General features: G+C 41.2%; 1 protein-coding gene across 2 annotated transcripts; it reads left to right on the forward strand.

Moving 5' to 3' along the window:
• Window positions 1-284: 284 nt before the first annotated feature.
• On the forward strand, window positions 285-11,666 carry LOC115151894 (tyrosine aminotransferase-like). 2 transcript variants are annotated; one of them, XM_029696219.1, is made up of 12 exons: window positions 285-399; window positions 1,231-1,552; window positions 1,668-1,772; window positions 2,174-2,241; window positions 2,398-2,556; window positions 3,507-3,645; window positions 3,776-3,828; window positions 6,917-7,069; window positions 7,227-7,355; window positions 7,490-7,573; window positions 10,009-10,107; window positions 10,855-11,666. In XM_029696219.1, the coding sequence occupies exons 2-12, from the start codon at window positions 1,276-1,278 to the stop codon at window positions 10,993-10,995; spliced, it is 1,407 nt and encodes a 468-aa protein (XP_029552079.1). In that variant the 5' UTR covers window positions 285-399; window positions 1,231-1,275; the 3' UTR covers window positions 10,996-11,666. The 2 variants fall into 2 exon arrangements, with proteins under 2 accessions (XP_029552079.1, XP_029552081.1); XM_029696221.1 differs by having other exon boundaries at window positions 299-399; window positions 1,263-1,552.
• Window positions 11,667-13,564: the final 1,898 nt, after the last annotated feature.

Consider the following 13,564-nt stretch of genomic DNA (forward strand, 5'->3'; position numbering starts at 1 on the left):
CAGACATATTCACACATTTTTCATTCTACTTTTTCTGCTTAGTAATTGTTGTGCGGGGCATTGGATGTGAGCGTCTCTCCTGTGCGCATTACGCACGAGGACAGCTGAGGTCCCATGCATCTCCTCTCATGAGTCTGGTATCTGTCTTTTGGAAAGAGTTAATGCCGTTTAACCCAAACCTTGCAGTGTTTTACATTTTTTGGAATGATGTAACGGGGGTGTATGGCACAACCCTCAGTCTCCACCAATGAAAATACGGGCAGGGCTCAACAGCTCTCATTCTCGGGGGGCTTGCTATAAAGCCGGTTATAACGGACTTATCAGTCAGTCTTTGTTCATATTCAGTATTCTACCTGAATTCCTTCATTTGCAGTGTGAAATTCTTTTGAGATTGTAAAGGTATTTAAAAGGCTATTGTTATTTAAATTTCTGATAACGCATTTAACTACCTCTAGCAAGTAGCCTAAGTGTCCAATTTATTTAGAGGCAATTTAAAATAAGCTACGCCTGGTAAATGTATTATAGCTTTTTATTTGAGGTATAGATCCCATGTTTATTATTATGCATGCACAAACAAATATTACCTTATTCCAAAGAGATGCCTATTATATGTAGTTTTAGAATATTTGTTGTTTCTGTCTTATTTTCAATTGTCTAGTTTGTATATTTTTTCAGGCTGTATCAGATCAGACTTGTTTAGATTACATTTTATTAGGTTAGATTTGAGTTGATTAGGATAGATTTTCTGTATTGTTTTTGCATTATATACATAGTTTTCATTGCTAATGGACTATACGCTGCATTTATACTGCTATTTATACGGCGTTGTGATAAGATAGCCATTAATAAGATCATATCAATAACTTGAGGTGTCCCAGTCTGATCGGTATATCGCTCTTCATTACTCAGATGTTCAACTACCTGCTCACATAGTTTAATTAGTTCAGAACAGTCCGTGCAGCGCTTTTGATCTCAAACTGGATTATATAAACATCGCACCTGTTGAGTTTTCATGGGTAATTTAACACCTGGGCTAGCCTACTTCTCTGCACTGATGTTTTTTTTTATCCAACAAGTTTATTTTCAGTTTTCCAATTGATTATTAGGCTAGTCATTTGTATATTAACGAATAATCCTAATATATATTATTTGTATGATATTTTACAACAATTTATAATGCAGGAATTCTTCATGAAAATCTATTTGTTTGTCCTATCTTTCTTCCCCTAGCCTTTTTTTCTTCCTATCTCTCCCATCTTCAGCTGCAGTTGCAACATGGAGAACCAGTCCTATGAGGTGAAAATGAATGGGAGTGGTATCCATGAGAAGAATGCTCTCATTGGTGTCAATGGAAAAGGTCTTAATGGAAACGGTAACCATCATAAGGCTGTGAAAAGCATTGTTTGTCTGGCCAAGCAGAAGAGCTGCAGGCAGCGATGGAACATCCGGCCCTCAGAGATGTCAATCAACACCTTGAATCCCATCCGTGCCATTGTGGATGGGATGAAGCTCACACCCAACCCCGAGAAGCCCATGATTGCTCTGTCCATTGGTGAGATGCTACACCACTATCTCATTTGCATATGCTCAGTGTTTTCACTTGTGAAGTGCAGTTGTTCAGAATTATGTTTCTTATGTACTCTTTTATGTACTCTTTTGTCCATCAGGGGACCCTACTGTGTTCGGGAACCTGCCTACTGATGACAAAGTTCTCCAGGCCATGAAGGACGCCATTGACTCACAGAAATACAACGGCTATGCTCCGTCTGTTGGTAAGACTCACGCAAGCACTTTCTCACCACAGCACCAACATTTCAAAAAGCTTGTCAAGTGCAAAAAAACTAAGGATGAAGTGATTTTTTTGTATTTTATTTAAATGGGAATTTGAGAGGATATGAGATGAGACACAGCTATAGGGGAGTTAGGTGGCTTGCAAGGGGAAGAGAAGTTGGAGGCTAAAGTCATTTCAGTCAGGGAAGTTGAGGGAGCTATGTAAAATAGGGCCAATTAACTGTCTGCAGATGAACTGAAAGGGTTCCCCTCTATGATTAATGATGATTGTAGCTCTAAGGACGGATGCAGGCGAAATCTCCCTTTCTCCCAGCAGACTACCGAGTACAGTATACAGTACTACAGTACAAAATATAAGATGTTGTCTTCTACTCATCAACAGGTTATCAGAAGAGCAGAGAGGTGGTGGCAAACTTCTACAGTTGCCCCGAGGCCCCCTTGGAGGCAGAGGTGTGTTTACCTCTCATCGTTTACCTGCTTTAACTCGTTCAAATTCTCTTTTTTTCTTCATCATATATTCACCTGTCTCGCTACTGTAATTTTCTTTCTTCCAAAACTAGAGGACATAAAAAAATCTCTTGTTATCTTCCTCTCTCTTCCATGCAGGATGTGCTTCTGACCAGTGGCTGCAGTCAGGCTATAGATTTGGCCATCACAGTGCTGTGTAACCCTGGAGACAACATCCTAGTCCCCTGCCCTGGATTCTCCCTCTACAAGACTCTGGCTGTGTCTCTTGGCATCCAGGTCAAACTGTACAACCTGCTGGTGGGTGTTGGACACGGGGGAGGAGCAAAATAGAGGGAAAATAAATCAAAGAGAAAAACTGGATGTTAGCAAGAGAGAGCGTAGAAGGGGGGGAAATAGATTGTTGAAAGGGAAAGAGTGGGGGAAATAGATTGTTGAAAGGGAAAGAGTGGGGGAAATGCAGAGCTCTTCCTCATTGACACACATCTGGCACTTGTAAATCATGTTGGATGGCTTTCTTTCCTCTAGGCTTACACACACACACACACACACACACACACACACACACACACACACACACACACACACACACACACACACACACACACACACACACACACACACACACACAAACAAACAAATACACAAACAAATACAGATAAATACTTGTAGCTACATAACATTTTAGTTGAATTACATCCATAAAAAACATGAGGTCACTCAGGCACACAGTGGAATGTCGTGACTCTTGAGGTCATGATGTGTATATGACAACTGCACACAGTGTTAAGAGCTGCTATTGATTCACCTATACAATCCACTTATACATTTTTAGAACTCTTACAGAGCTTCCTCCTAATGCCAGGACAGCTGAGTTCCTGCCCATCTTCTGAAAACATCTGAAAACCTACATCTTCACAAAGTATCCTGACTAAGTTCTGATATTTTTTCCACTAATTGGTCTTCTGACCAATCACATCAGATCTTTTCACATCAGATATTTTTCAGAGCTGATCTGATTTGTCAGAAGACGAATTAATGGAAAAAAGATCAGAATTGGACTGCCTGTGTAAATGCAGCCTATGAGATCAAAGGTCAGTTAAGACAGGACAGTGCAGAATCTGCAGATGTGTCTGTTTTCCAGTGTCTGTGTAGTGCATGTACTGTACAGACACTGGAAAACAGACAAATCTGCAGATTCTGCCTTATGTCTGCTCTCTGACTCGTGGTGATTTTGTCTATCTTTGCAGCCAGAGAAGTCTTGGGAGATCGATCTCCAACACATGGAAAGCCTGATAGATGACAGGACAACCTGCCTGATTGTCAACAATCCCTCCAACCCTTGTGGCTCCGTCTACAGTAAAGAGCATCTACAGAACATCCTTTCTGGTGAGCCCTGTTCCTTCACCCCCCTGGCCACAGTGGTCCCTCTCACTATAACACAATATAAGCATTTGGTTCTTATAATGAATCCACTTCTAATTGTAATATATTTGAATGTGTCTATTCCCTTGTCCAGTTGCCTCCAAACATTGCGTCCCAATCCTGGCTGATGAGATCTATGGTGACATGGTGAGTTCATACACACAGAAGCACTCTCAGAAACAAACACAACAGAGACAGACACTCATACAGACTAATACAGAAACTGGCATTGAGCCTATTGCATAATAGGAGACTAAGGAGAGGAATCTATATTGGATTGTCTTCTGGCATGGAGGAAGATTGGTCTATGGAGGTGTACAATACAGTAGTAGACTGGTCATGCGTCCAGGAGTGGGCTGCTGGTTCTGGAGTATAGCCTACATCCTGGCCACTAGGCCCCATGTAATACATAATGCCAGCGAGGCACATTCTTTAACATTCTGTAGCAGTTACAGGGAGGTTTTCTCTGGCTTAGCTCTGCTGGGTATCCAAGAAGACCTGTCTGACAAGTCCACATCAGCACTGGGGTGATTAGGGGTGTTACAGGCTGAATGGGGGGCTGGCAGAGGCGGGGCAGCAGTGCTGGGTTTAGGTCAGCCAGGGCAAGTGAAGGATGAGCCACAGAGGTAAACTGTAGACAAGAGGCGCTCCTCTGCTCTGTAATTTCTGAGAGCTGTGTTGAGAATTTCTTTTGGATAGCTTAAAGGGAAATTCGCAGTTGCTACCTATTTTTGTACTTATAAATGAATGATATACTGTATACTCATTGATTCTTGAAGAATATAACATATAAATGCCTCATGAGCTTAGCTCAACTGTCGTAGCCCATCGGAAACCAAAATATAAGCTTGTTTACTCCAATGTTTGTAAACATTGTAAATGCATCAATAGCTCTGTCTATGAATTTAAAAGAGCAGTATGAAGATATGTCCTTCTTGCTAAAATTCTATGGGGGGGGGTGATTGGTGCTATGGGGTCAGAATTCACCAATGTCTCGCTCAGTACAAAAAACGAAACAATAATATGTTGTATTGTCACACACAGTGGACAGGTGCAGTGAAATGTTTCTGTTTACAGGGTCAGCCATAGTAGTACGTCGCCCCTGGAGCAAATGAGGGTTAAGTGTCTTGCGCAAGGGTACATCGACAGATTTTTCACAATGTCGGCTCAAAACAAGTCCCTTTCAGTTACTAGCCCAACACTCTAACCGCTAGAACAGAAGTACTCAGAATGACTGTGCACTTTTCGCCGGCATGTGTTTGCGATTAATGCAGATGTGAGGGTAATATAGTGCGAGAGCGGAGGAGAAGATGTGGGTGGGGGTGGGAGGGCCCCTTTTTTAACGACAAGGTGCCTGTTTAGGGGCTGTGTGGAGGGGGGCCTGTTTAGGGGCTGCGTGGAGGGGTGCCTGTTTAGGGGCTGCGTGGAGGGGTGCCTGTTTAGGGGCTGCGTGGAGGGGTGCCTGTTTAGGGGCTGTGTGGAGGGGTGCCTGTTTAGGGGCTGTGTGGAGGGGTGCCTGTTTAGGGGCTGCGTGGAGGGGTGCCTGTTTAGGGGCTGTGTGGAGGGGTGCCTGTTTAGGGGCTGTGTGGAGGGGTGCCTGTTTAGGGGCTGCGTGGAGGGGTGCCTGTTTAGGGGCTGTGTGGAGGGGTGCCTGTTTAGGGGCTGTGTGGAGGGGTGCCTGTTTAGGGGCTGTGTGGAGGGGGGCCTGTTTAGGGGCTGTGTGGAGGGGGGCCTGTTTAGGGGCTGTGTGGAGGGGTGCCTGTTTAGGGGCTGTGTGGAGGGGGGCCTGTTTAGGGGCTGTGTGGAGGGATGCCTGTTTAGGGGCTGTGTGGAGGGGTGCCTGTTTAGGGGCTGTGTGGAGGGGTGCCTGTTTAGGGGCTGTGTGGAGGGGTGCCTGTTTAGGGGCTGTGTGGAGGCATTATGTGTCTGGGCAGCATCAGTTCCATCTCATGGTTAGAGGGGAATGTTTGGCAAGCACCAGCCTTATGGGCCCCTATGGGCTCCTCTCTGTGAAAAAAACCCACAGCTGACGAGAGCTTAGAGTGGAGCCATAAATGCTCTGTTTGTAAATTAGATCTGAGGTGAGGTTTGGGATGTTCTTTTTCTGAACTGTCAGTCATTTTGCTCTGACCAATAGCACGCGGGGCGGATCTCCCACCCGTCATCAAGGCCTCAGCTCTAATGAAAGCCAGCTTGCTACGGTTACCATACCACCACTTTTTTTTCTCTGCTCTCTCTCTCTCCTTTTCTCCTTCCATCTTTTTTTCTTTTTTTCTTAGACGAGCAGTGCATAACAACACATTTGCATTACATCAAGTTATGAAATCCCTCACAAACTTTGTTATGGTCAAATGAGTTTAATAATTCTTAACTATTGATATACATTTTGGCATGTTGTTGTCTTTGATGGTGTTGTTTGTATTGATTGATTAAGTTGAATTGCTTTATTTTTCAATGGGTGAAGAAAGACCATACTTGCACTGTACTGTAGTCAAAGTTAGGTACATCTGGAGTTATCTAACTTCTTTAAAAAGTTGTAATTGGATTACAGTTACATACTTAAAAACAGCTGAATACATTTTGAATTACTTGATCTAAAATCACGATGTGGGCTGCAAGTGTTTGCCTCAAACACACTGAAATGGCAGATTTATTTTACCATCATTGAAAGCTGTGCTGATCCACACAGCTCAGAAGTCTCCTTTAGGTAGGAATGGAAGCTCTGTTCTAATTTATTTGAAATCTCCAAAACTTCCAAATTAGCTCTCCTTGGTTGCTTTCCACAGAAACTTATTTTAACCAAAAAAGTCAGATCCCCAATTTCACTTTGGAACTGAAACATGAGGGTCTTTGTGTCAATAGGACATCTTTGGTTAGTCAACACAGCTCCACCCAGTTCACTGCCCAAGCAGTTAGATGGCATATAATCATATTTCTCTTGCATCCGTCGCATCTGTCTATTGCCGTCTTTATCGTACCAGACAGTTACCTTAAGGGAGGGTCAGACATTTAAATGACCGTTTTCATTTTTTACTGGCCACGTTCTGCTTGGTGGCTGGGTGTATTTTTCAAGTAATTCGCCCAACCCTGAGTGTAATGCTCTGTATTGTGAATAGAATCAATACAGTATATTAAAACATTTCCCCTTTAGTGTAAACTAACCTTGATTATTTTACATTGTCTTCTATAGTATGTTTTGTATTGATGCGAGTGTGTACTGTATCTTCATGATCAGGTGTTTCCGGGTTGCACATACCAATCTACGGCGTCCCTCGCCAGTGATGTGCCCATCCTAGCGTGTGGTGGTCTGGCCAAGCGATGGCTAGTCCCTGGCTGGAGGCTTGGTTGGATCCTCATCCACGACAAGAATCAAATCTTCGGAAAAGAGGTAAGTCCTTCAGCCTCTCACTACTCACATACTGAATGTGAAGCAGTTTATCTATACACATACACTACACCTATACACATACGGTAAGATTAATCTGTGTCCTCTGGGGTTCGGAATCACTTCTAATGTACCTAATCTGTCCCTCTTCTGCTTTCAGATTCGTCAGGGTCTGGTTAAGCTTAGCCAGAGGATTCTGGGTGCCTGCACCATTGTCCAGGGTGCGATAGAGAGCATCCTGAACAACACACCCCAGGAGTTTTACCACAGAACCATCCGTTTCCTCGAGGTGAGTCCCCCTCCCTTGAACCTTCCCCAATTATTTATATGCAGATGGTAGTAGTCTAACATATTGATTTATCTGGATATCTGTCTTACTGTCCGACTGACTGTCTACTGACTTGTTTCCTGCTTCTTTCTCAGTCAAACTCCGAGATCTGTTTCTCTGAACTGTCCACTGTTCCTGGGCTGACCCCCGTGATGCCATCAGGAGCCATGTACCTCATGGTGAGTCTTATGTGTCCAGAGTTGTAGGTGGGGAGATAACAGAACAGACCAGGATCCCCATAAGGAAAATAACGTATTTTCCAGATGTTGTCGTCAGGTGCATTTTAGGTGCTGAATGACAGGCAAAAAAAAAAAATCTGGATGTTGAAAACACATCTTTTCCAGACATTGAAAATACATATTTTCTGACGTTAAAATCAGGTGCATTTTATGTGCTGAATAAAAGGCGAAAAGATGGCTTTTCTGGATGTTGAAAATACATAATTTAGAGACTTTGAAAATACAGTTGAAGTCAGAAGTTTACATGCACCTTAGCCAAATACATTTAAACTCCGTTTTTCACAATTCCTGACATTTAATCTTAGTAAAAATTCCTTGTCTTAGGTCAGTTAGGATCACCACTTTATTTTAAGAATGTGAAATGTCAGAATAATAGTAGAGAGAATTATTTATTTCAGCTTTGATTTCAGAAGTTTACATACACTCAATTAGTATTTGATAGCATTGCCTTTAAATTGTTTAACTTGGGTCAAATGTTTCGGGTAGCCTTCCACAAGCTTCCCACAATAAGTTGAGTGAATTTTGTCCCATTCCTCCTGACAGAACTGGTGTAACTGAGTCAGGTTTGTAGGCCTCCTTGCTCGCACACGCTTTTTCAGTTCTGCCCACAAATGTTCTATAAGATTGAGGTCAGGGCTTTGTGATGGCCACTCCAATACCTTGACTTTGTTGTCCTTAAGCCGTTTTGCCACAACTTTGGAAGTATGCTTGGGGTCATTGTCCATTTGGAAGACCCATTTGCGACCAAGCTTTAACTTCCTGACTGATGTCTTGAGATGTTGCTTCAATATATCCACATCATTTTCCATCCTCATGATGCCATCTATTTTGTGAAGTGCACGTTTGGGATGATATTCTTCAACTTGCAAGCCTCCCCCTTTTTCCTCCAAACATAGCAATGGTCATTATGGCCAAACAGTTCTATTTTTGTTTCATTAGACCAGAGGACATTTCTCCAAAAAGTACAATCTTTGTCCCCATGTGCAGTTGCAAACCGTAGTCTAGCTTTTTTATGGCGGTTTTGGAGCAGTGTCTTCTTCCTTGCTGAGCGGACTTTCAGGTTATGTCGATATAGGACTCGTTTTACTGTGGATATAGATACTTTTGTACCTGTTTCCTCCAGCATCTTCACAAGGTCCTTTGCTGTTATTCTGGGATTGATTTGCACTTTTCGCACCAAAGTACGTTCATCTCTAGGAGACAGAACGCGTCTCCTTCCTAAGTGGTATGACGGCTGCATGGTCCCATGGTGTTTATACATGCATACTATTGTTTGTACAGATGAACGTGGTACCTTCAGGTGTTTGGAAATTGCTCTCAAGGATGAATTAGACTTGTGGAGGTCTACAATTTCTTTTCTGAGGTCTTGGCTGATTTCTATTGATTTTCCCATGATGTCAAGCAAAGAGGCACTGAGTTTGAACGTAGGCCTTGAAATACGTCCAGAGGTTCACCTCCAATTGACTCAAATGATGTCAATTAGCCTATCAGAAGCTTCTAAAGCCATGACGTCATTTTCTGGAATTTTCCAAGCTGTTTAAAGGCACAGTCAACTTAGTGTATGCAAACTTCTGACCCACAGGAATTGTGATACAGTGAATTATAAGTGAAATAATCTGTCTGCAAACAATTGTTGGAAAAATTACTTGTCATGCAGAGAGTAGATGTCCTAACCGACTTGCCAAAACTATAGTTGTTAACAAGACATTTGTGGAGGGGATGAAAAACTAGTTTTAATGACTCCAACCTTAGTGTATTTTAAACTTCCGACTTCAACTGTACGTATTTTTCGTTTATTGATTCTATAACCAAATTTCAACTGCACATACTGTACATTCTCAATGACATAAGCATTATATCACAATAATACTTTTAAAAACTTAATATAGGAAAAAGGAAACAACTGAAGATTGCAACAGAATATTTTATTATTGCACCCATCTGTCACATGCACTTATGATAGATTTTTCAAAGCTTTAAAACAGGAAGCAATAATGTTGAAACTACTCCAATATACAGAATAAACCAACAGACCACTTCAACTAAAATAACATTCTCAATAACGGTTACTCATTTTTTTATATTCTTGCTATGACTGTGATATGTTTATCTACCTTAGTTGAATGCACTGACTGTAAGTCCCTCTGGATAAGACAATCTGCTAAATGACCTAAATGTAAAAACAAATACTTGCAAAGCATGCTGGGTATTATTCGAATGTTTGGGCCAAATCAAAGCCGGTCTGGACCGGACCAAATCTTAACGAATTATAGGTTGGCTGTGGATGTTCAAATCAAGGCGGCCAGGACCAAAAAAAGACGTTGCTGTCGTTAAATGCTTAGTAGGATACTTAATGTGTGTCTTGGTATTTCTAGGTGGGAATTGAGATGGAACACTTCCCAGAGTTCCAGAACGATGTGCAGTTCACTGAGCGTTTGGTAACTGAGCAGTCCGTCTTCTGCCTGCCTGCTACGGTAAAACACCAGACACACACATCTATCTATCTATCTATCTATCTATCTATCTATCTATCTATCTATCTATCTATCTATCTATCTATCTATCTATCTATCTATCTATCTATCTATCTATCTATCGACGCATTGGCTGATAACGTCACAAAAATTATGCATGCCTATCGATGTGAGTGGAAGCCATAATTTGTTATGATTCTGAACAGTCAGAAAGCTAGCAACACCCCGACAAAAAAATATTGCAATTTTGAAACTGCAGTAAAAGTGCAATAACTGCAGTCGATTGTGGTATTTTAAACGCAGTAATTCCAGAATAACTGCACTGTGGTATTTTGGATGCAGTATTTGAAACATACTGCAATTATACTGCACTCTAACTGCAATCTGTTTTTGTAAGGGCAATGACAAGAAGCTGCCATGTAGGGAATTGTAGGTGGCTCGTTTCAGCTAGTTTGATCTTGTTCTTGATACCTTGTCTTGTTCTAAGCTGTTTTGACTGATTTCATGTCAATGCTAATGTGGCAAAAATCACTAGCTAGCTAACTAATAACTGCAACGATGTATTTGAGAGACAACAAGAGCTCATTGTGCAAATATATTGATGTTTCAATAAACATTTGAACTAAATATAGTTTACATGTTGTTATCTATCTATCCATCCATCTAATGGACTCATCCATCCTCTCTGTCTACCATGGGTAGAGAAATTACCTTGTTTTGTCGTTTACAATTCTCTTCTCCCTGCAGGCATTTGAGTACCCAAATTACTTCCGGATCGTGGTGACCGTACCAGAGGAGATGATGGTGGAGGCGTGTACACGGATTCGGGAGTTCTGCCAGTGCCACTACAGAACCTGCAGCCGAGACAGCAACGAGCTAGACCAATAATGAGAGACACAGCCTGAGAGAGGGGGAGACCAAAGATTATGGGCACAGAAGGTGACAAAAGTAAATGTGAAAAAAGAGAACGGGAAGAGGGTGAGAGAAAAATAAAATAAATTAGGGAAGAGGAGGAGAGAGAAGATGGGTCAAAATATTGTGTTGCACTGCGGGAACAAAGGTTTTTGCAATGTCATTGGTAGTGGTCCATCTTTGGTACCCCAACTTATGAGCAGACCTGATATTTATATTTTGTATGACCATCTTATGTTAACCTCACTTTGTCTAACTATTTGAATTCTTAATGTTATTCTATATGTTGGGTTGACCAGAAAACCATTGGGCGTATAGAACCAGGGACCGGGGGTCCTCCCCTTTGTTCAAACCATGATGGGGTTCATGGTTGGGTTGATCCCACCACGGAAACAGATAGAACTGAAGCACCAGCATGGATCAGATGATCTACAGAGCTTTCCATAGTCAGCGTTACATACTCTTTCTTGCATGTGTTAGAATTATGATGACACTCAGTATACATTCTGATATATTGCATGCTTAACCAACACTTTTCCTATGTATATAATCTATTTGTTATGTTGATGTAATATTGATTTTTTGTTTTCTTTTTCACTTTCATATAAAAAAGTTATTTAAACCAAATTAAAGCTATAAAATACTTATTTGTTTGTTATAACCAGTTGCGATTTTAGCATGTAAATGTTGGTGGGGCAAAAGAAAAAGAAGTGGGATACAGTCCCAACACATTACCACTGCTACACCTGGCTATCAGCAGAGCCTTGTCTGTCAGCAAAACAGTTCATTCAGCCTCATTAACTGCCTTTAAAAAAACATAACTGATATGGCTGACTTGCTTAAACAAATGTGGCATATGGGGACGACAAACGGATAAGAGGCAATCCGTAATTTTGATTAAGACATTAACCTGTTATGGTATAGGGGGCAGTATTTTCACGGCTGGATAAAAAAATGTACCCGATTTAATCTGGTTACTAATCCTACCCAGTAACTAGAATATGCATATACTTATTATATATGGATAGAAAACACCCTAAAGTTTCTAAAACTGTTTGAATGGTGTCTGTGAGTATAACAGAACTCATTTGGCAGGCAAAACCCTGAGAAAGATTCTGACAGGAAGTGGATACCTGATGTGTTGAATTGACTTTAAGCCTATGCCATTGAAAAACAAAGGGGCTGAGGAATGTTTTGGAACTTCCTATTGCTTCCACTAGATGTCACCAGCCTTTACAAAGTGTTTTGAGTCTTATACTGTGAGATCTGACCGAACAAGAGCCTTGGAACGGTGATGGCCCATTAGACACCTGGCGTGCGAGTTGATGTTGGGTACTCTCGTTCCAATACGTTTTAAAAGAGAACCCAACCGTCCGCCTTGAATTTTATTCATGTTCTGGTTAAAAAAGGCACTAATGATTTATGCGATACAACGTTTGACATGTTTGAACGAACGTAAATATATTTTTTCCGTTCGTGAAGTGAAGTCCGGCTGGCTTAGATCATGTGCTAACAACACAGAGCTTTTTGGACATAAATGATGAGCTTTTTTGAACAAAACTACATTCGTTATGGACCTGGGATTCCTGGAAGTGACATCTGATGAAGACAATCAAAAGGTAATGGATTATTTACATAGTATTTTCGATCTCTCCAACATGGCGGTTAGTCTGTATCGCAAAGCGTATTTTTCTGGGCGCAGTGCTCAGATTATTGCAAAGTGTGATTTCCCAGTAAGGTTATTTTTAAATCTGGCAAGTCGATTGCGTTCAAGAGATGTAAATCTATAATTCTTTGAATGACAATATAATATTTTACCAATGTTTTCTAATATTAATTAATTATTTTGTTGTCATGACTTGACTGCCGGTTATTGGAGGGAAACGATTTCCTGAACATCAACGCCATAGTAAAACGCTGTTTTTGGATATAAATATGAACTTGATAGAACTAAAAATGCATGCATTGTCTAACATAATGTCCTAGGAGTGTCATCTGATGGAGATTGTAAAAGGTTAGTGCATAATGTTAGCTGATTTTATGGTTTTGGTGACGCCTGTCTTTGAATTGACAATACATTACACACAGCTATTGTCAATGTACTCTCCTAACATAACCCAACTTTATGCTTTCGCCGTAAAACCTTTTTGAAATCGGACAACGTGGTTAGATTAAGGAGATGTTTATCTTTCAAAGGGTGTAAGTTAGTTGTATGTTTGAGAAATTTGAATTTTGACATTTATTTGGTTTCAAATTTGCCGCTCTTGAAATGCACCTGCTGTTGATAGGGTGCGCCACGGGTGGCACGCTAGCGTCCCACATAGCCCCAAGAAGTTAATGAGCGAGCTAGGACGGACGTAGTCAATATAACTATTTGTTCAGCACTTTTGAAATGTACAGCAACAGAATTGAGAACATGGGCCGTTCTTACAGTATTCTCCCTGTAAACCAAGTCAGAACCATAGGATAAATAAAGGGGGCATATAAGCAGACACTGAAAGCTCTTACAATAGTCTATGATTCAATTTCTCAAAAACAGGTTATA

This window comes from Salmo trutta, chromosome 17 (genome assembly GCF_901001165.1).
Source record: "Salmo trutta chromosome 17, fSalTru1.1, whole genome shotgun sequence".
Lineage (NCBI taxonomy): Eukaryota > Metazoa > Chordata > Actinopteri > Salmoniformes > Salmonidae > Salmo > Salmo trutta.

What these genes read in the sequence shown, in the direction of transcription:
- LOC115151894 (XM_029696219.1), top strand. Translation starts at nt 1,276, where the DNA reads ATGGAGAACCAGTCCTATGAGGTGAAAATGAATGGGAGTGGTATCCAT. An exon ending in AGGCCCCCTTGGAGGCAGAG is followed by an intron (nt 2,242 to 2,397) that starts GTGTGTTTACCT and finishes TCTTCCATGCAG; the next exon opens with GATGTGCTTCTGACCAGTGG. An exon ending in GAACCATCCGTTTCCTCGAG is followed by an intron (nt 7,356 to 7,489) that starts GTGAGTCCCCCT and finishes CTTCTTTCTCAG; the next exon opens with TCAAACTCCGAGATCTGTTT.